We start from the raw sequence: 23,335 nt of genomic DNA, 5'->3' as shown, positions 1-23,335 counted from the left end.
GTATTGTATTTTCAGTGTTCCTATTTTTTTACGACAATCGTTACACGCGCAAGAAATACCGCATATTGTCCGTGTGTTTCGTGTCAGCGGCGTTAAAAATTGGACTCGGAATATCAATTTCGAGTTTCGATTCCGAATGAACCGCGATTCAAGTGAGCTCCGCGGCTATCCTGTCGGATCTGTGAAACAACGCGCGATCCCGCGGGCACGTTCGGCTCCTGCGTTCGGATTCAGCAGCTCGCGCGCGCTGCGGATTCGCGTGTGTACGTAACTCAGTTAGCTACATTGGAAATTACAGCCGCTACACGATATTACATGCACCGCTCGTGTACGAGGGTCCATTTATATTCACGCCCGCGAATAACTCCTATATTCCCACGTGGCGCGCGACTCTACCACGTGTGTTGCCGCACGCGCGCTGACGCACACGGACGATGCGTTGTACGAACGGTGCGTCGGTGCGCGTGCATCGTGCCCTATGAATATTGGACGACCGATCGAGAGAAATTCGCCCGTAGAACGAGATCCACCCTCTATCCATCGCACATGGCGATGATCACGGAAAAATATGCATACTTGATATCTTATTCGCTGCATCTCCCTTCCTAGTAAACTTGCAAGGAACGAAATGAATAAAAATTGTGATATAAAAACTATATTTTATATGAAATAAGTTTTTCGAAATTGAATAATTCTAATCCCATTGCATGTGTCAGCAATCATTTGCTTGATAGTCTCACGGCGTGAAAGTCGTACGGAAAGCTCTTCTCTTCGATAAAAAAATTCTTTTCTTGATCAAAGGTATAATTTTGAACTTGCGAATGTTAAAATGTTCAGATACAAATCTGAAAAGTTTCTTTTTTATATTCATTGACTAATTCAAATTGTAAACTTTGTAATTACACAGTAAACAGAGTTTAAATGTTTGATTATATTTTATGCTTGAGAAAAAAATATATTCGAAATTGCACCACCTTATCCTGCATAAAGGTATCCTCGTGTGTAAAGAAGTTATTTTTTGTAATAAAATAAATAGAGTAAATTATAAGAAAACGTAAATTACCTCAAGATAATTAAAAAAATTAATTTATACGCTGTGGAATACATGTGAAACACAGTGTGAGTTAAATTTTCATATGTATCTCTCGTGTAGCTCCTGACGCAGTAACAAAATGGGAATTGAACGGATTTTCGCGAGCAGCTCATGTCTCTGCCATATATCTCTTTATAGATCCGTGCCGCAGTGGTAAGGAGGCCAAGTGTTAAAACAAGCGATTATATGTTACCGACTATGACTTTCGCATGACCGGACTGCATGGTTCCCGCGTGCATGTGCATACGTCACGTATAGGTGGCTGAAAGTTGAAATAGCCCCGCGCCTTCCGCCACGGCGCAGAACGGAGTTAAATGTGCCGTGCATAAGTGGGTAACGTTTCCGAGGCAGAGCAATTCTCCCGCACTGCTTCCTCGCTCTGCATCATCCCTCTGCGTTCGCTTCCTTCTGTCTTATTCCCTCCTACTTTGTCATGGGCCTTTCGTCTTTTTCTCGCGCCCGTTCGCTCTCATTCTCTCGCTTCCACTTCGCACCTGGCTAAGATACTTTAACCACCCCCGCATTCTCTCGTCGCTCTTCGAATTACCGTGCATCAACGTGCGCGGAGGCTGCAGTGAAGTGAAACTGAGCTTTAAGCTCATCCCCGTCGTTTGAACTTTGGCAGCGGAACAGGATTTGAAAGCGAGATTTTGACGATCATTGTTCGTTTCCGCTGCGAATTCTTAATCAGTTCTGACGTAATCGTAAGATATTCGTTATGCACATTCAATGCATGTATATGTATTTTAAAAATCAAAAGTTCGAGATGTAAAAACACTTATAATGTACAAAACATTTCAAAAATTAACAAACATTTAAATTTTTTTACGAAGCATTATAATTTTAAATAGAGACACGTTATAAAACACGCTGTCAAATTTAGAGATGACACCATTACCGTGACTATCTTGCGTATTGTGCCTGTATAATTGAATTGGATATCATGTGCCGCCAGAGGGGCCACGCGATGCCTTTAAAATTTAAAATAACACGAGAAGCATTTACAGTCTTTTCGTTCTCACGCTGTAGGAAGCAGAACACGGGTCTCTCCGACATTCTGAATTCGACGGGTTTATGAAGGCCGTCTCTTTCAACTTTTGTACTTTTGTTCCAGATTTTCTCACACATTAGTCGTTTGTCGCAAGCACGGATACCTCTGTGCTCTCTCTCTCTCTTATTGTTCGAGAATTTGCATTGCGACGGCGGCGGAAGGTGGATTATTGCATTCGCGCTTTAGCACGAAGACGCGAAATTGTTCTCCTTTTGCGTGTCTCTCGCGTTAAAAACGTGCACACGCTCGTTGCGATACCCGGAAAAGAATATCTCTTCGTCACACGAGGTAGATTAAGCAGTTCGTGCAAGAGTGCTCACAGGAACGCACGTTTTTCTTCTTCCCGTTCTTCTTTTTTTTTTTTGCTACATTTTTTAATTTTTGCACACGCAAATACAAAGTGTATATTAATTTCAAAGTGGACAAGAGCAAGAGCGTTTCGTTTTAGATCTTTTTTCATTTCTTTACAAAAGTTTATAATGTGTAAAATAAAACACACATTTATATATAATGTTCCGTGTGTACATAATATTCCGTGTGTACATCAAATTACGTATACATATATTATGCCGAGAAATGTAAAGCTTTGCAAAGGAGTATTCCACTTGCTGTGCCGCCTCTGTTATTAATTTTCTCCGTAAATTTTCCTGCATTCTGCGTAAAGTTCTTGTTGAAGAGAGCGATCTTTTTTTTTTTTATTGAGAGAATGTGAGTCGACGCTGCCGCACTAATAGTCGCTGCGGGCTGTCGCAGATAATCTTTTTTCTTGTCACCATATTGCTTTAATCGACGCGTGTGCGCGGCTATTTTACGTGCAGCCGCCAGCAACATAAAAAGTGCACCGTTTCGCTTGATTTATGCGACCGTGTTCGACGCAATCTACTGACGCGCGAATAGAATCGACAGCGATTAATGATTGATTTCCAACAAGAAGTCGCGCATTCGATGTTATAGATTGACGCGCGCAACAAATCGCAAGCCGATATTGAAATACGTTCGACGGATTTTTCCGGAAAACAGCGACCGACGAAAAATTCCGAAATGTTTCTCTCTCACTTAAAAGTCGAATAAAATCTCTGATATCGCCGGTCGAAAATACGCGACGGGAAAAAAAATATATTAAATTACGGTTAAACGATTATTGAATTACTTTACATCGTAACGCGACGGTAACGTTTGCGCTTTAACTGACAGCTCAATATGTCGCTTTATATTCGCGCACCAGTTTCGCGAGAATGAACTCTGCAGCGTGTCATGTTCACCACAAATATGATTCTGGAAAATATTTTAAATATTATCCGTTTCCTTTCGTCGCAAACGGAACTAATTTAATTTCCAAACGACCGCACGACGACGAACGAGGCGGGTCGTGTACTAATAGAAAGCATCAAACTAATTCAATCTATCGCGCGTCAAGGATTTCGATATTCCGACAGCACGTAAGTGAAATCGCAAATCGTGCTCTCTCGCGATAAAACGAGTTTTGCTCGATGAGAAATTCACGTGCCACGATCGTGAAAGCAACGAATCGTGCATTCGGCAGGGAGCCCGATCTCATTATTAACCCGACCGACGTTTCCACGCGGGGTGCAGACGTAGCGGTACAATTCATTGGCGGCGCAGGTATATACGAGTGCCGTTAACAACGAATTAAAACTTTTAATGGATAACCGTGGCCACGCGCGAATGAGTCGCGATGCATCCGACTGATAAACAACCGTAGCGGCCAATCGGCGTTAACACGCTGCGGGGAAAATAATCCGTGGATTGCGCCGAAACGAAACGTCCCCGCTAAGATTAAATTGCCGGCCACGCGAGCACGCTCTGCCAAGTGTTCGTTACAAAATATTTATCCGGCGTAATTCACTTCGGCCGACGTACGGACGTGCCGTGGAAGGGTAACTGTGCGACTGCGACGTGGCACGAAATGGCGGCAAAATAGGCGCACGTGCGCGAATTCCGGAACGGTATCGATAACCGATTCCAATTACTTAGACCGCGCCGTGCTCGATGTTAACTTCGATCGCTGATAGCGACCACCCCCAGCAAGATCCCCTTAACTGCAGTTAACTCTGACTTAATCGATGATATAAGAGCTCTTAGGGTCGACTTAAATGCATTTGTCTTCAATTATATCTGTATCGTAAGTAATCGTTTCTAAATTGCATTGTAATTATTTCTAGATTATATTGCAATTTAAATGTAGGCAAAAGGCATTTGATATATCATATCATTTTTCATATTTTTGTATGCTGAAAGATAAATATTATACGTAGAGGAAGGTAGTGTTTCTTTGATCCATTGACCTTTGATCATGTTATTGTGGAAAACTATCTGTTGGATACGTGTAAAAATAAAAATATATAGTTTATTTATCAAAAACGCTTCAAAACCTACATTTTTTAAAATAAAAAGAACTGTATTTAATAATACAAAAAATATGAAAAATCATTTGTTGTTTGAGTACGTATAAAATAAATAGTTCTGAAAGTTTTATTAATCTCATAAAGTGATATGTATTTATATTTCGTCTTATATTTGAATTGTTTATATTGTCAAGTAGTTATTTAAAGGGAGTAGTTTAAAATTCAAACTTAACCTTTAATTTATAAAATTCATAACAAATAGAAAATCAACAAAAGTTGTACATTTGATCAGTAACAGGTATGGTACTTGGAAAAAGTAAAAACAAACTTAAAGTATAAATTAAAATAAAATGTTGAACAAATGTAGAGAAATTTTATTTTTGTTAAGATTGAATTTCTAATGTGGAATTATTTTATTATCTCTATATTTTTTTAATTTAAGTTAATTTTCATGTTTTATATAAAACTTTATAAAATGTGAAAAAGTCAAAAATGTAAATATAAAAACGTAAAATTATTTCAACTTCTCTTTATACGCACTTTTTATGTATATTGATCAAAGTTACATTACGGATGTTATGTCTTTGAGAGGAATTTTATTTTATCTAATGTTAAAGAAAAGTATAAAAAATATATTATATAATAATTTAAATCTACGGAAAATTATATCAATTCCAATATTTGAAAGAATATTAAAAAATTTTTTTTTGTATTTTTAGATATTAAAATGAAATTTACACGATGAAAAGTGTCAAAATTGATGAAAAGTACGCTACCTTCCTGTATAAATCTTCCGTCTGTCGACGAGTTTGAAAATGAGTCGACCTCAGCTGTGATGGAACATCATTTCTTTAACTTCTCGTTAAGCATCCTGGTAATTGAGTTTTAAATGAGAACTCCATTAAAGGAAAGTTCATTTGAAATTACGCGAAGTGCAAAAAATAAAAAAATAAAAAAAATTACACTCAGCAGTTTGATGTGTCGCGTATATCCCGGCGACACTCTCTGCAATCGTTATCTCTGACTGCAAGTGCGGGGGTAGTTAACGCGGGCAAAATTGTTTCTCGAAATTCTGATCAAATGCTGCCGCACATGCGAAGCATGGAGAATTCACGGCACTAATGTGCACTGTATCAAGGTGAATTGCGAAACGGAATCCGGCACTTCTCGTGAATGTCGGTTCGCCGTTTATTTGCGCCACTTCGCATTTAATCGTACGACCCGGAACGATCTGTGCGTACTTTATAACGTCCCACGTAAAATTTGCCTTGATTGACAAGCAACAGAGAGAAAGAGAGAGAGGGGGAGGGGGAGGGTAGATTGCTATCAACGAATAAAGCGTGGTCATCATAATTTATTCAGCTTGTTCAGCGTGCGAAACAATTATCGAGCGCAATTTAACTACTCGAAAACGACGTGTATCTCGGGATTGGTGGATCGATAATAGTGAAATAACGGCGATTAGTGGATGATCATATAATGAATTGAACTGGAAATAAATATATCGATCTTCTCGCCATAGTCGCAATATAATCTGTTCCTATTAGATAGCCTATTAGATAGCTTCAAATAGAATAATTGAAAAAGTAGAACATATAAAAAATTAATTTATATGGATTTTTTCTTTTCTGGAAAAATCTAAAATTGATAGAAAATTCGTCAATTAATCTCTAGGGTTTATTAACGTTTTATACTGAGGAATTTTCACTCCCAAACAATGTATTTTAAAAGAAATAAAAATTATATAATTTTCGAAAAACGTAAACTTAAAGTGATTTGGTAATTTATTACACCCCATAATTTCTCTTCAATTCTTGAAGATCGGCATTTAATCATCTGAGCTCGCAATGAATTCCAGGAGAAATCAAACGCACTATATAGGCTCGAAACAGCATTGCCAAACGGCAATGTGTCTATTGCACGCCATTTAGGCGTTTCCTAGCGCACACTGTGCACAATGCTGTTCGCGCGCGGACAGGGACCGGCTGGTTCGTTAGGGGTTCGTTTGTTTGCCGCAACTCGTAACACACTCTCGTGGAGCCGCGACGCGGGGTGTCGGCCTTTACGGTTATCGAGGCGCCCGGAAAATCGCCCGCGTCGCTATCGCTACACGATCGGTACGGGGAGTAGGAGGACGGGGGGACGTTCATAATTTATACGGGTTTACGGAAAATTAGTTATTGTTCCCGACAAATATTCGACGTTGCGGGATAACAGTGTCGCTAACGTTACACGGCTGTTCGCGGCGCGGAATAAACGATTATTCCGCTAGGTGACAATGCACGAGATCGTATATAAATATTGATATTGCGCACTTTTTTCTCGGCGACTCTTCGATACGAAGTCGATACGAATTAATCACGCGGTATCGGTGGGTATCACTGACACCGTTAGAGATCACTGCGACGCAAATGATATCGTGTTAGAAAATTCCGGCATTAGGTCTGTTCTTTTTAGCTGAACTGACTAATTCACAGTTTATCTTCTTCCCTTCACGTTAAAAGAAGAAAGATAAGCTCTGAGCTAGTGCAGCTAGTTCAGCTAAAAAGAACAGACCTATAATCTCACAGCGAAAAGTGATTTCAGCCATTTTTGTTGAAAACTATCCGGTTGATGGAACATAATGTTTTTAGCTCGAATAAACAGAAATTAATGTATCATACCTGAAAAATATTCCTCGATCTATTATCTCTCGTAATTGCGATTATGATTCGCTTCGAAACGCACAGTCTAATCATGCGCGTTCATTTCAGCGATATACAACGGCAACGTTTACCCGCGACATCATTTGTATTTCGCGTATGCGAAATTATTCACGCGGCTTCTCGTCACCGATCGCTTTGTTTGACGTATGCTAATTGCCGTTTCCGATAAACTTCATCGACAAACCGACAACCGCCGTTCTGGGTCCGCGCTATTCGCTGTATGTACCATTCGTCTCCGCCAATCGACGAGACGTACCGTTTGGTTGCGCGTTCGATAATCACTCGTTTCCCGAGAAATCTAGACGAGCGAATGTTCATTTCCTTCCTAGACGGAGCGTCGTTGCTCCGTAAACCCCTTTTCGTTACCCACTGGGGCAGTGGTGGTCGCTCTCAATTTTGGGCATTCGAAATGCCCCATTTCCGGGGGAACGTGGCCCGCGCCATCCATTTGCCAGTTCATCGATAAGGGGGATAACGGATCGATATCGAGAGCGTATCGCACTTACGGTGGTGCACGATGGTAAATCGACTGCGACAAACGGAAGTTTCAAATTCCGGTAACTGAAAATCTTCCCGAACACTTTCGCAACGGGAAAAAGAATGTCTGGAACGATTCGAATAAAGATCTACACATAGCGACTAAATTTAACAACCCACTATAGTAAATCCAAGTAACTATCATGGAATTGAGTTGATCCGAACAAATAGTGTTTTAAATTATTATGTAATGTTAAGCGGGAACACATTCCACGAGATATGTTTAGAGAAATTTCTCGAACCTAGGTCATAGGTAAATGTATTATATCCAAGTGTTAAATTACGACGTTCGCCATAATTAACCTATCGTGATCATAATTTGATATTATAGTGCGATATATTCACACAATTGCGAATGCATTGCGTGTCAAGATATTAAATTGCAAAATTCGACATAATTAAATAATTCCAGCGCAATCATAAACCAGCAGATGCCCAATTAATTAATGTTAATTCAATATGTTCAGTACGGTAATCCGTGCGAACCAAATTAACGATCTATAATTTAATAAATTTGACTTCATAATAGAAGTATGATATTCTAAACAATTTGTTCTTCACTCAGTGCGCACAATGAGATGTAAATGTATTAACCATCCGCTATCTTTTTTATCTATTAATTTATTTGCAAGATATTTGGAAAGAGTCTAAAACGAAGAAAAATACATTGTAAATTTTCCTGATTAATTTATACACGGGAAAGTTAAAAAAAAAGATGTATCAACAGCATTAGTTTAATTGGAAATCATCTTCTTAATTCAATAACAGTCCGGTATTAATAAAATAAATATGTCCTACTCGTATTTTTTAATAACCGATAATAATGCATCGAGATATTTTTCTTAATAGTGTGATGTTTAGAAAATTTCTTTGTGTCAAACATATATTTTTTCTCGTCATAAATAATTTTTTATTTTAATTGCAAAATAAATAAGTTACAATTCAATGCAATTTAATCAATTAAACAAAAATTATTGATTTAATGAATTTAGTCGTATAAAAAAATTAATATGAATTAACAATACCATCAATTTCGATTTCGAATAGTGCAAATATACCATCTAGTTGATTTAAATATAATTTTTTACATAATTTATAAATCTTTTTGTATTATTATATGAATCATCTGTCATATATTATATTTAAATATTTTAAATATATTATATGAATCATGAATTGTACATTTGAGTGATAAAATTGAAATGTATAATTATTAATACATTTATCTGCTTAGCATTTTCTAATTTAATTTATAAAAATTCTATTTATAACAATATGTGACACCATCAACAAATGGACGCCGTAGAATCCCATTTCTATTAATTAAAAAGTTACATAAAATAGAATAAAAGATACAGCATTATAAGACTTTTCACCAATATTAAAAAAAATTCCTCTCTTTTAAAATTCCTAAAATTAAATTCAAAGTAAATGAAAAAGTAAATGAAAGATGTATTTTGATCGAGAATGTGCTTTCAAAGCAACTATTTTCTCATTTTCAGAGCAAACATTAATAGTTGATTGAATTTTATATATAACTTAGCAAGAGCTACAACAAACATTTCAATAATATATCTGAGAAAATAAAATAGAGTTTTGATTAACTAGATTAATAATTTGCAAAATTTAAGTAAAAATATCGTTGCATTTATTTTATTATTTCATATCCTGTGCAATGGTAATCCTACGATTAGACTAAAATAAAATTTCTAATTGAAAAATGATCTTACAATCCAACATGTTTTTAATTGAACATTATGTCTTATTAAAGTAAAGATATGTTATTCTTGCAAATTACAAGATTAAAAGTAAAAACAATAACAAATATAAATGAATAAACTACTTGTGTTTGTGACAGCTCGTGACGTTGACGTTTACTTACATCGAATCAAACTTTATTGTTATTCATGTTATAGCATTTTTTTAAATTAAAGATCATATCTAAGATCTCTAAAGATATTCTAAAGTTTATCAATCGACAGATCTGATAATTATTTAGGATCCGGAAATCATTGTCGAAAAAAATTGTTTTTTCTCATCTTCTCTCTCTCTCTCTCTCTCTCTCTCTCTCTCTCTGCTGACATACAAAATATGCTCACGGTTAACGCTAAAGATGCAACTCTGCGGTGTACAAAACTGGCCGTCGTGCAAAACAACAGTATCATCACAGCGAAATTGGGTTATCCACTTTCCAGGAACACGTTCCGCCTGCTCGCCCGTTTCATACATCCGCAAAAGAGAGAGAGAGAGTTCTCTCTCTCCTGCCGGGGACACGCGCGGCGCGTTAAGAGAAGGAGCGACGGAAGATGCAGTGCGAGACACAGTTGCACGCGCGATGCACAGACGGCTCGCGGTTGCGCCAAGTTAAGACCGGCTTGTTAGGAAAGTTGTATCAAGTTGGATCGTGCTACCCACGAAGAGACTTCGCTCGGAAGCTCCTCCTAAACACATCGCCTCTCTCCCCGATCTTACCCCCACTCGACCGAGCCAAAATCCTCCGTAACGTCACCCGTATTCGCCAACCTGTACCCCTCAACCCTTTGACCGTGTCGACCTTCGTATGCATCTATGTGAAACATGCATATGCGGGTACGAGTGTGTAGAGTGTACGTAGTAGATTTACCCGTATTATTACCCGTAGCAGTTTGGCAGAAACGAAGAGCCCCTTGGTGCCTCATTAAGTTCGCGAGGGACACGCCAATCCACTCCGCATAAAGTAACTTTTCCATGCGGAAGTTCCATGCGCGTCTTATAAACTAGGACTAGCTTAGAGTAGTTCCTAATTGATTAAGAATGGGAAAAAGAAGGAGAGATGCAGAAGTGAGATTATATGAATTTTAAAAAAAGATTAAATTCTTTCAGTTATAAAACAGCGCATTACAATTTTTTTAATATTATAATTCACGATATTTAATAGAATATTGTTATACAAAGACACAATAAAACGGAATAATTATGTAACTTGACTTCCTTATTGTTAAATTTTAAGGATTAAGCGTATGCCGGTGTTTTATTTAGAATTTGACTGTATACGAAAGTACAGTCATGATTTATTGGCCGTACGGCTAGGCATAAATTTCTTTCGTCGCGTATTATATCAGCGTGGTGTAAAAGCTTCTTTGACTTTATCGCCGCGAAATTGTATGAAAACTAGGCCATCTGTTTACAGCGTTACACGGTTTTATTGGACATCAAGCGAAAAAGTGCTCTGACGTTCTTTCGTAATTTTTTCAGGTAGCGAGAAGCATGTGATATCCAAATCTCGCGTTTTATGCAGGAAACTTATCTTACACACATATAAGGTTTTTGACATTGTATTAATAGTATGAACAACTAATGTGATTTAGTATAACATATTACAGTATAGTAACTACCCATGTTACACATCAAGTAGTTAACTACAGATTAGATCAGACACAAGACATAACAAGATAATCGCATTGCAGGAAAGTAATTGGATATAATCTCGTAAGAGGCAGGCTCTTTGTATACACGTGTACCAAGAAAATTGACTGGTATTATTACCTATTTTGGCAACAATGCCAAAAGATGGAAGGGTTCCGCAATGTTCTATTAAATTCTTCAAAGATGAAGCGAGCCGTTCCATTCTGTTGTCTTCTTTATAGACGTATAATGGATAGGCGCAAGTCTGTCATAAGATACAAAATGCCAGATGGATCGATAGTTAGTAACTTTAAATCTGATATAATACATTTTAATACAAAATTTTTTGACCAATAAAAAAACTTTTAAACTTTATAGCGGGGCATAAACGGAGGCGGCGATCGTTTTACTTACGAAACTAATTTTCTTTCTTCATAAAATTATTATACGTGACAAAAAAATATAGGCAAAGAAACAAAATGAAATTTTCTGTTCAGAAGAAAGTATCTTCTGTAAAAAAAAAAAAATTAATTTTCACGCAATATAAATTCTTATTCTGCAAAATTCTGAACAAGTGGACAGTAAAATGATTATGATTATGAAATTAAGAAATTATATACGATAAAAACAATAAGTCTTCTGAGAAACTCTAAAGTTTCAGCATAAAAAAATCAATAAAAAGAAAATCAATATATTATTATTTCAAATTTCCTATAAAAACCAAACAAACCTATTTTTTTAATTTTTTGTGATAGATTCTTCAAAATATTAGTCCTAAAATCTAAAACCTAAATTATTTGTATATCTATGTAAGGTAAAGAAAAAGTAAGGTTTCAACAAAGGTATCAAATGGCGATTTGATTTGAAAGAGCTTTCAAAACCAATTCTAAATTTAAAATAAAAATCTCTATTTTTTGTTTGATATTCTCACAGCTGATATTTTTTTGAAAATAGAAAACACTAAAATGAAATTCTTTTTAGTCAAATACCTTACGAGATACGAGATAACAAAGTTGAGGTACCGTTGAGTATCTAAGGGTTTGAAGTCATTAAATATTACGGGAGTGACGAACCGTGGGGTCCTTATCTCTGCTGACGCACACACACAAGAGGTATAATCCAACCGAACTACTTCCACGCGGTACATCTTGGATAATGTTAATATCGACGATACCTGAACTTTATCAACTTATATTTCAGAAGTTACTTAACCAAAACGAATTTCATTGTACAGTGTCTTGAAAAGATTTTGATGTCAGCTACGTGAATATCGAATAAAAAAATAGAGGTTTCAAATAAATATTTTAAAGTTTACTTTGAGGGATTCTTTATACCTGCGCTCAGAGTCAAACGGGTATCATTTATTTTTATTTCTTCCTTTTAAATAAATTCTCAAAATATTAATCGAAGCTTGCAATTAAATTCTTATATTTATTATGTATCCAAAGGAAAATAAAATACTATTTGTATAGTAAACGGTTTGAAAAGTCTTTCTGAACTTGTTTGGTTTTTATAGGGAAACCTTTCAATTGTAGATGAAATAAATTTCCAGGATGACGATACAAAGGTTGAAGTATCTCGCATTTAATATATTATAAATGGGAGTGATATGTAAAGACTGAAAACACGAGAGTGTTACCGCTAGCATTATTTTATCGCGAGATGCTGGGAAAAACCGTGTCAATTTAATACTATCGAGTAGCATGAATATATATATATATATAAATTTTTTTCAGTTATTACGTTATATACTCGCGTAATGCCGGATCGTGCGGCAGAAATATAGAAACAGCGATAGTAATAAAGTAGGTTTTTTTTTTATCGATGACATTAGTTCTCTTAAACTATGCATAAAGGAATACTTAAATGTGAAATGAAAGAGCAAAGTGAGAAAGAGTTTGCAAAAAGATAATTGAGCTGATAAAATAAAGGAATATTAGCAGGAAACGTGGTGGAGAGCCTTGAGGAAAAATGTAACGGAATTGCACTAGTGCAATATCTAATGAAATAGCGCTACGGTAATTAGCTGTGTTAAGTTTAATTTTACATCTGCATTAACGTTAACTCACGTGCTACACAGACACAAAAGCGTATCGCTGATATAAAGAGTGGCAATGGGGATAAAATTTTCCTTTAGTAATACCAATTCTATGTGGAACCAAGGAATACTGAAAAAGAGCAGATCTGTTGAACGATAATAGTCCTACACGTGAAATAAAATCCGCAGGATATTAAAGTCTTCTACGCGGAAAGTGGAGCGGAGATAATAAAGGCTAGCTCCTTGGTCCTCATGAGAGGAAAATATATCAAAGCAGTTAAATTATGCGTCTGAAGACGATGACTCACGCGGCTTAGTCAGTACAACGGAAACGTACGAAACACCCATCGCCTTAAATAGACACGACGATAGTAGTAAAACTTCTTCATTGCCGATGCTATTTCTCCCTAGGTGCGCATAAACAGACATTACACCGATCAAGAAACGAAGCGCGAATAAGGCGCTTCCGGAGAGATAATAATCGCGCGGATAAAATAAAATCCTTGAAATATTAGAATGTGTCGAGGAAGGCGGAATAAGGAGGGCAGCAGAGAGCTACAGTGAAAAGAAAGTACGTTGCGGTATCGCGTTCTCAAGATCCTCCCCGCATCTTAATAATTTTCAGACGTTCGAATATCGAGAATGATAGTTTCATGGATCGAATTTCGAATAAAGCAATCTCTCTCTCTCTCTCTCTCTCTCTCTCTCTCTTTCTCTCTCAGACGCCACCGCCGCCGCGCGCCGTCGCTATTCCGGCGCGGAATCTCCTCGTGACCTAGGTCGGCCGCGATCGCGGCCGCCTCTCGGCTCCTTTCCGGGGAAGTTGAAAAGTTGTTTCAGACGCCAATTCCGAGGAAGATGAAGACGAACAAAGAACTGCCGGCGGAAGAGGCAGAGCGTCTTCCTACTCGGATTTTCATCCAGTCTGGAGTATAATCCGGACTTTCCAGCTCCTCCGCTGAAGGAACTAGAAACATTTACAGCCAGCCGGTACGAAACTCGTTGCCCCTTTGCCGCGCGCAACTATCAATCCGACTTCTACCCCTGCCATCGCCCGCCGCGAATTTATCAATCTCGATGTCGACGCGCACGTCCATTCTTCAGCCACCGAAATGAACGACTTCGTCTCCCCAACGCGATCGCGTGCAATTTGTCAAATCACGCTTGTTTGCTCTAAGCACTTTCCCGAACTTACGGAAACGGATAAGTTCGAGCGACGAACCGACCTTCCATCCGCCCCCATGCTCGTTGCCGTCGCCGCGTTCTTCAGTCGCGGCACTAATTAAAGGTCGCGTATTGTCACGAGCGAGCTTTGTTCGCATTTCAATTACGGCCCGGTCGATTTCGTTGAATGAAGCGCCACGAGCCAATCCGAAGGATCCCACCCCAGCCGACATTGTTCTTATCCCTCTTGTTCATCAGGAATTCGACCGCTTTAAGACGCGGGCTTTGATATAGTACCGGCATGAAAATTGAATGCTATGCGGAAAGCGCGCGGGGATGCTCATTTAAATCTAGACGTCCTTAGGAAAGCGATTATCGTGTTTCATCCGATTCTTCGAAACATAATCCAAAAATATACATTAAAGTTACAATGTAGGACTGTTAAAAGATCTTGAATACGACGTCGAGTTTTCGAATCATTGACAAATTTCTGTTACAAATAAATTTATGCTTTGTTCACTTGATAAGAAAATACAGCGACGTCTTCGTCGCGTTGCGCTTTAACGACACAATTATTGTGAAAGAAAGTAGCTCGTCGCCCCACGAATTCTTTGACAGGGTGAATTATGATGATCATTAGGCGGATTGATTTCACCGTCTAGAAGTTTAAATTCAACGACATTGAATTTCGCGAATTGAAGCGCGGGCCCATTCGTGTTCGTCGTGTCGTCAATCTTCGTTCCAAGCCCCTCCAACCAGCCCCGCTCTTACCGCTCGAATATGTCGCAAGGGTTGTCGAATATAAAAAAAAAAAAAGGAAAGAAATCTCTCTTAGACGAATAGCAGAGGTGCGCGGTTTCGATAGGTTGATCGAATAGAATTTCTTATTTATTCCAGAAAGAACTTTCGTGCAAAATCGCGATATTTGTATTGACGACAAAATTTGCCATGCTATTTCCATAAAGTACCTCTCAATGAGCGAATTCTTATTGAATAGCGTTTCGCCGAAACAACAAAAAGTCGTATGTACATACATACATGCATACATACACCGGATCAGAGGAAATTGTCAATATTCATTTATAATAAAACACTCGGTTGATCACGAGAATCTGTCGATTCGAATCGCGAATCGTGTCGCATTGACGTCGCATATATTTTTCATGGCATGGACAAAAGAATAAATAAATCTAGATCAAAGTCTAGAGGATGCTGGTCTGCTATTATTTTAAATTTTATCGAAGGAAGAGAGAGCGACTAATAAAAAAAAGAGGTAGTTTAATGTTTTATATTTATTTAATATTTTATATTTATTTCTCTTTTTCCATAAGCTTATTTTTAATTTTTGCTAACCCCTAAATATAAAGCGGACATCGCCAAAGTTTTTCTTGAAATAATGATCATTAATATAAGGCCACGCAAAAAACGAAGTACCAGTTGAAAAGAGGCGACTTTGCCGCAGGCAACGGGCGGAATTAATAAAACGCCACTGTTTGCGAATGTAATTTGCGGGATGGAATCAGCGTCTATTTAAGCCCTGATGAAATTACCGACCGGTTAGAGACAGATGGAGCTTCAAAGGATGGAGGATAATATTCATTCATAAATTCTGTCTGCCCGAGGCGAGCGAGAACAAGGCGGAAGGGAAGACGCCGCAAGACAGACAGGGATCAGATTGGAGCGGGTTGTGAGAAGCGGGTCAATACTAATTAATCTAATTAACGAGGCCAATTTAAGCCGCGAGTCGACTTTAATAGCTTTTTCAGCTTACTTTCGTGAACAAGGCAATGTAATACTTTGACCGAGTCTGTTGGATTAATTCAGGAGCGTTGTACAAAGGCGGATTTATTCAGATTTAACTAAAATCAGAGAATGGATGTTAAATCAAAGAAAAAACTTTTGGCTTTTATTTGCATAAGACATAATTTGAGTTATTGTAATAAAAGATATATATATATATATATATATAAGAAAACGTTGTTGGCCTCAATTTCGGAATTAAAAAAAATTTTTTCACTACACTAACAGAATTTTTCACCTAATAATTCATTACAAATTTTATCACGTTTGAGACAATAAGTTTGAAACAATATGGCAACCTATCAAATATTATCGATAATAATAAGAATTTTTTAAATATACAAAAGTTATTTTGTAAATTGCATGATAAAAATCATCAAGTTGATTGTAAAATTTAATCAAACACATTTTATATTTTATCGCAACACATATATGTTAATTTTAAAATATCACATGAAATTCTTTGAAATATCATGTTATCTCACGACTCTTTACCATTTTGAGAGTAATTCGAAGAGAAAATTCTCTCTGTAGAAACTAACATTGTGCGTATTTGATAAAATGTGCAGAAGCGTATTTTTTACGACATTTATGTTACGAATTTTTATTTACGATCGAATTTCAGTTCTTGGTTTTTGGAATAAAGCAACATGTATGTACGATTGACAGTTTTCGCCGAAACTACGGCATAACAGCCTGTTTCATGTTCTGCGTGAAGTCTGCTAACGCACGCAGTCCATATCCCTCGCGGTTTCCACTAATTTCGTAACTAATTACGTCTCCTTCGAACTCAGCGAGACCAGTGCGGCGCGCACTTCCGGCATGAGAACTATTTCGATCCCTTTGAAAGCTACGTTTCGGTTTTGTTCGCACGAATGGAATGAGAAACCGCATCGCGTAACATTTTGGCGAATAACTGGACGCAATAAAAACACGGCAGACTGGTATATATGCATGTTTCGGAAAGTTCGCGCAGCATTTCACGATTATCCTTTGACAAATACAAAATTAATTTTCTCTGTGCCGAAATATATATAGAAAACTTTGTAAATAGGAAATTAATCGAAAATGCAATTAATTGAGTTTTAATTGATAAGAAATCGTAAATAGAAATTAAGCAATTAAAATAGCTGCTTTCTATCAAGCGTGGACATTTTAATTCTATTCTCAAATACGACAATATCGCAAAAAGTACAAGAGTCTTTCTGGGAATTACGACACGTGGTGTTTAATTGCGCCGGGTGGTGTTTCGTCGATTCCTGATTAAAATTCCGCGAGTCCTCGATAAAAAGGGCTCGAAGAAAAGAAAGCGAATGGATGAACGCGACAGAAGCGTGCACGTGTAGCGCACAATAGCGGCCGCAATTCCGTCTGAAGCGACGTTAGTTTTTCAACGGCGCGGGTCGTTTATTCGCCATCGATCGATTGTTAAATCGTGCGTGACGATGAATGCCGGTCCGGGGGATGAAACCGACGAGACACGGGGTGAAGCACGTCAGAGAAGATTGTCCGAGGGATTTTTCAGGATTGCGTTGCAAACGCGCGCGAGTGCCGCATAGGATCGGTGTGCGCGTGCACGTGTATGCACAGGTCTCTGTGAGCGTGGCGCATTATTTCCGGAGTGGCGAGCAACGAGTCTCGAGCGGTACATTAATTGACTATAAATTCAATGCCCTCACCCCTTCTCTCGTTCCCGGCATTAATTCGGCTATCTCGAGAGCGGCTTCCGTCGTCCGCGGCTACTCGCGACAAAAGCAACGAATCCGCCGTTAACGAAGCGCCTTAAACGCGCGCTACTTAACGCGCCCGGAGCAATGAAAACGGGACGACGAACGATTTCCGGTATTCTTGGCGAGGGGTAATTGATCGTTAAACGCATTTGCATCGCGGCGCGGTCGTTGTTTCGCCGCCGCCAGTCGGATAACGATTACGCGACAGTATAATCGGCGCATTGCGCAACACGAGGCACAAACGTCACTTCAAGCGCTTTTCAGATAAATAAAATATTAATTCGAAATATGTAATATGAATGTATCCAACATCGATTTTCTTCCTTAATTAGTTGCCAGTATCATAGAAATTCCGCATTGAAAATACCAAAAATATCTTGAATTTATACAATATAATTGAGTCGTAATTATTTCAACGATCATTATGGTAAAAGCCCAATTTTGTCTGTTTGCAGGTCGAACGCACGACTCGACTTACACTCTGTATAGATTAGGCGAAAGACTGTCTACGGGCGCCAGATTATACGTAGAAACCGGAAGAGCCGATGGATTGGACGCGGATGGAGACTCGCCCAACAGTCTTCACTCATTCACGGGTCCCCCGATTCCTCAAGGTGAAGGCACGAGCGTCACTCGAGCCTTTTTGGACGGCAATCATACTCTAATTAGCATTATGGCGCGCATCAATCCCAGCCCCGATTGGTTCGTAGGCGTGGATTCCTTCCAACTGTGCGTCGAGGGCAATTGGGTCGATACCGTTACGGTGGAGGTAATTACATTTGGCAATAACGCGCGTGAAATTCAATGTGTCAATGTAACTGAAATTCCTCTCGCAAAAGAAACAATTCAAATAACGCGAAAAATGTATAATGTGATGTAGCTGTACTTTGTAAAATATGCAAATGTTATACTGTCTTTAATTGTCATCTAAATTTATTATTATAAGTGTATGTATAATAATATAAAGTCTTTTAAAAGTAAAGATTTCTTTTCGTCAATAATATACTCACTATAATTTAAATTATATAATTTGCAAAAGAAAATTGTATAAATTATAATCTTGTTTTTAAAGAATTTAGTTTTTACGTAGATTTTACGTAGAAAAAGCTACGAATGTGTGAACCATGAGTCATAATTTCATCAGTATTAATAAAGTGCAAAGTTTAATTTCTGAGAAATAAGGGCGTGGTCGTTTTAGGAGATCTATGTTCGTATTGGCGACTTTGCTCTATACAATGATAAAAGTAAATTACTTTTATGTTGTACGCTCATATTGCTTCTTCAATTATTCAGCTATCGCTATTTGAATAAAACACATTGCGGATAATCTACGATTATGTGATATTACGAAATACAGCTACAAAATGTAAATTGCGCTTGAATCAGTCCCGGAAAGTCAGACGTCTGAGCATCACTGGTCACGAAACATAATTTATGCATCTATTTCCGCGAATATCGCTGCGCTCTCTGTCATTCCGCTAAAATCCGCGAATGCTCGGAAAATGCATCCGTTTAAACCTTCCGCTATTCCTTTTTCAACAGCTCGACCCGTTGGACGGGGGCACGGATAACGGCTTCACATTCACGGCTGCCAACTGGCCGACGCAGCCCCAAGGAATCGCTTACAGGATCACATCCCGATATCCGGCACATCCCGCGGGAAGCTTCTATTATCCGAATCTACCTCGTCTACCGCCGATAGCTACCCTCACATTCACCAAGGTACATATCTCACATCCTTGTACACGCGCGATCCTTTATTTTCCGCGCATTAATTTATCGTGTGAAATAAATTGATTAAGTCGAAATGTAGAAATGAAATGTTTACGTAAAAATTCGTTTTTGCTCAATTAATTATCTTGAAACAGTGCAAAAGTCAGAAATTTTTAAACTCGCGTGTAAAACGGTGAAAGGTTCGTAAGATGAACATTAATCTCATACGAATTACTTTAAAACGCTTTCGTTGTCCCAAAAAATTGGGAATATACACATTGTATGGCTTGTCCCTTTTGGTGCTTCGATATTATTTCATTCTTTTATGCTTCGATTTCACGAGAGCTCTTTTGTCATCTGGTAAAATAGCCGTGCAGCAGTAGCCCATTAAAAGAACATCGAGTTTCAGTAATAACCATTAATTTATTTCCCCGATATTGATACGCTACGTAATAAATGTCCTGACAATATCAGTTTCAACATAAAACTGATTAATTGCATTCGCCGTTTAAACAATCTAATAATTCTTCTTGTACAAGTCGACCTGATAATATGGTCTCGATAATACGAGACCGGATATTGCTTTATTGTGCTAATTTTCATATATCAAACACAAAGTATTGAAATTATATATTTCCGTTGACTTTTGTAAATGAGACAGGCGGACAAAAAACACACGTTAAATGTTCTCGAGGAATTATATCGCTATCATTTCGCTGTATATTTTGCGACTGGTGAATTTTCCAAATGCTGTCGCTGAATTGTTTTAAAGCTTACACCCCTTTCCTTATTGCTGACATTAAATACATTTTCGACGCGCAAGAAGGATGACTCGACTCAACGCAAATATTTGTTTTCCGAAGCCATGCGAACAGGTTCTCCCTTCTTCACCTTGCGATCCCGCAAACATCGGAGCAATCTTCACGGAACCATCTTCCGCTTCATTGCCAAACTGTTATATAACTCAGTTTTTTCCGCCCGAGAGGCAATTGGTATCACGGCAAAGATTATTTCAAAAAGTTACTTTGTAAGATTTTATTGTGAAAAAAATTCCGAGTACTTTAAACATAAATCTTGAATAAGTAAAAATATGCTCTTAATGATCTTCCAACAAGTCGAATAATTAGCAAAAAACTCTTAAAATCAAATTTTAACTTGAAGATATTTTAATATCATAAAGATTACACATTTTAAACAACTAAATTGATCGAGGAGTCTCAAACATAACAGCCCTTTAAGACTTTTTTCCTTAACCACAGCTTGATACTTGCGGTAACGAAATTCAAGAGGCAACGACTCGTGTTAACTGGCTAATTATCTCTACCTACAGTCCAGCCTATCCGCTCTCTCTCCCTCACTGACTACACTTCATCCGCCTTTCTACTTCCGACCTCTCTTTGACTCGTGTCACCTCTGCTATCGCTTTCCCATAGGGCAAAGGATGGTCTGCCTACTAAATTTCTCCCCCTTACTCGGCCTCACTTACCACTTAATTACCAAACTTCTGTCGCTAATCCGATATACCCTCTCGCAGCTCATTCTCTTTCTCGCCGTTTTCTCGCCATCCTTCCCCTCTTTCTTTGACGTTTGCTCATTTATGATAATATAATTTACACTTGTTAATGCTTTCAGCAGATTTGTCAGTTTATTTTGTATAAAAGAGAAGTAAAAAATGATCCTCAATGTAAGATCGAGAGAAATATAATTCAATGTATTCTAAAAAATGATCTTATTAATAATGATTCCTAATTAATCTGTTATATATTTTTCTTATTCTTCATGTTTAATAATATTTATAAATCTGACCGTTTCAAAAGGCATTTTCTAAGTAGAATAATGCTGTAAGTAATATTTTAAAAGTTCTGAAGTCTGTTAAAAAAATTCAAATCGTTATTTGTCACGTGCAGCCTTTGTTAGCGCTGAAAATATGTTTATACAATTGCCGTAATTTACCATTTTATTTCTCTCGCAAAGCATTTTCACGAATGGCTATCAAGAGCCAGTTTCGACCCTCCCGAGAAGGAGAGTTGCTCGCAGCTGCGCTCGCAACCCCACTGTTTCCATTAAACTTCACGCTTCCGGAACTCCATTAAACTGAAAATCAGACCGCCTAATGTAATGCCCATTTCGTACAACAACGCGCCCATTATCGCCCCAAAGTGTCCGGCTTCGCGAAATCGAGGACGTTTGTTTACGCCACTTGACTTCTTGAGAGCTTTGAATGATGGAGACATGATCAGGTATAGAAATGAAAATTAGTCAACAGATTGTATAAATTTACACATTATTGCGAAACATGTGTGTAACGTGAGAGTGACAGCTGAATAAGAAATTCAGTAGTTCCATCTTTATTACTAATTTATTAAATACTTGTGTGATATTAATTATGTTAATGCAGTAAGAGGATTTGTAATAATTCTATATATAAAATTCAGTAAATAATTATTAATTTCCAAAATTTGACGCAGACTTGTAAATTCCTTGAAACAGCGAACTTAACAGGCCAAATTTATCATAAATATTATGAAAAGCGCGTACTCGAAATTAAATTTGTGGCGGAAGATGCGGCACGGTAGGCCAACATCTACGAAAAGGCTAAAATATTTAGATCCTTAGATTAAGAAGGAAGCTATTAAGGCAAAAAAGGGAAAATTTAATTAAAATATAACAATATAACAGATTTAATCCAGAATTTTCCCCGAGATATTTTCTTGAGATGGTATATTTGTATGCTAACCCAATTATACCGAGCAAAATAAAACAATTTAAAATTAATTTCGTAAATGTTCGTAGCAAATACTCAAGTGGCAAAATATTCGCAAGTATCTCTCGGGCACACGCAATTAAAGATTCAATCTGAATATTGGAGTCAGTCGTGCGAAATCTCTTAACGTTCTCATTATGGAGTAAATTTCTCTAAAGATGCTTCAATGGAAATAACAATGTAAAAAATGCATTATCATATTTATTCTTATTTTTAAAAATAGCACATTTTGATATCGCTTTATATAGAGATACATCTTTTCTAAAACAAAATTTATAAGTTTTTATTATAAAACATAATAATAAATAATCAATGTTCTAAATTATTAAGAATATCGAATTATTGGATTATACTTTTCAATAAATAATCGGAACGACTTTTATCGGATGATGTTTTCTTAAACACGCGATACACGCGTGATGGAAAGTGGCCAACATTTGCACGTAGCTAATATTTATTCCGGTCAATCGTCAATTGTTAATGTTGACATCGCGCGAATGCAATTTTACGCGAACAGCTAATACGCGCACGACGTGTTAATTATCCTCGAGTATGGCTGCCCACGTGGGGATAATTAGTGTCTCTTGAGGCTAGTGTGCGCGGACGTGCTGGAGTATGAGTCACCGACCACGGATATGGATAAATTGAGGTCTACGGTGGTGAGCCAAATCATCGTGAGGCGAATTAGCTAAATCGACCCGAAAATGGTGCAGCGTCCTAAATTAATTTAAATGTCAGAAATTGAATTATATAGAGGGATACACCCTTTCACACGTGTCGAAAGCATGATGTCGATTACTGTCAGGTGCATATTACTCGCCAAGATTGATGACACGGAAAAACATAAATCGCGCAGTAACGTTGCACAATATTGTTATTGTAACATCACGACAATATAATATTATTATAATCGATGATTCGCACAAAAAAAGCGATCTTTATAACTTCAAATATTTTTTAAATACTTATTTAATTCGGTCATTAGTAAGG

At 37.6% G+C, this 23,335-nt stretch overlaps 1 protein-coding gene across 1 annotated transcript in view; it reads left to right on the top strand.

Moving 5' to 3' along the window:
• The window catches only part of LOC105199317, a 176,289-nt gene that overhangs the window by 114,282 nt on the left and 38,672 nt on the right, over positions 1 to 23,335 (top strand). The window contains exons 3-4 of the mRNA XM_011166348.3: positions 18,324 to 18,637; positions 19,411 to 19,590. Coding sequence (XP_011164650.1) covers positions 18,324 to 18,637; positions 19,411 to 19,590 — 494 coding nt within the window. The remainder of the gene's footprint in view (positions 1 to 18,323; positions 18,638 to 19,410; positions 19,591 to 23,335) is intronic.

The sequence above is a fragment of the Solenopsis invicta genome, chromosome 16, assembly GCF_016802725.1.
Source record: "Solenopsis invicta isolate M01_SB chromosome 16, UNIL_Sinv_3.0, whole genome shotgun sequence".
Classification (NCBI taxonomy): Eukaryota; Metazoa; Arthropoda; class Insecta; order Hymenoptera; family Formicidae; genus Solenopsis; species Solenopsis invicta.
This window is presented reverse-complemented; position numbering and strand designations above follow the sequence as displayed.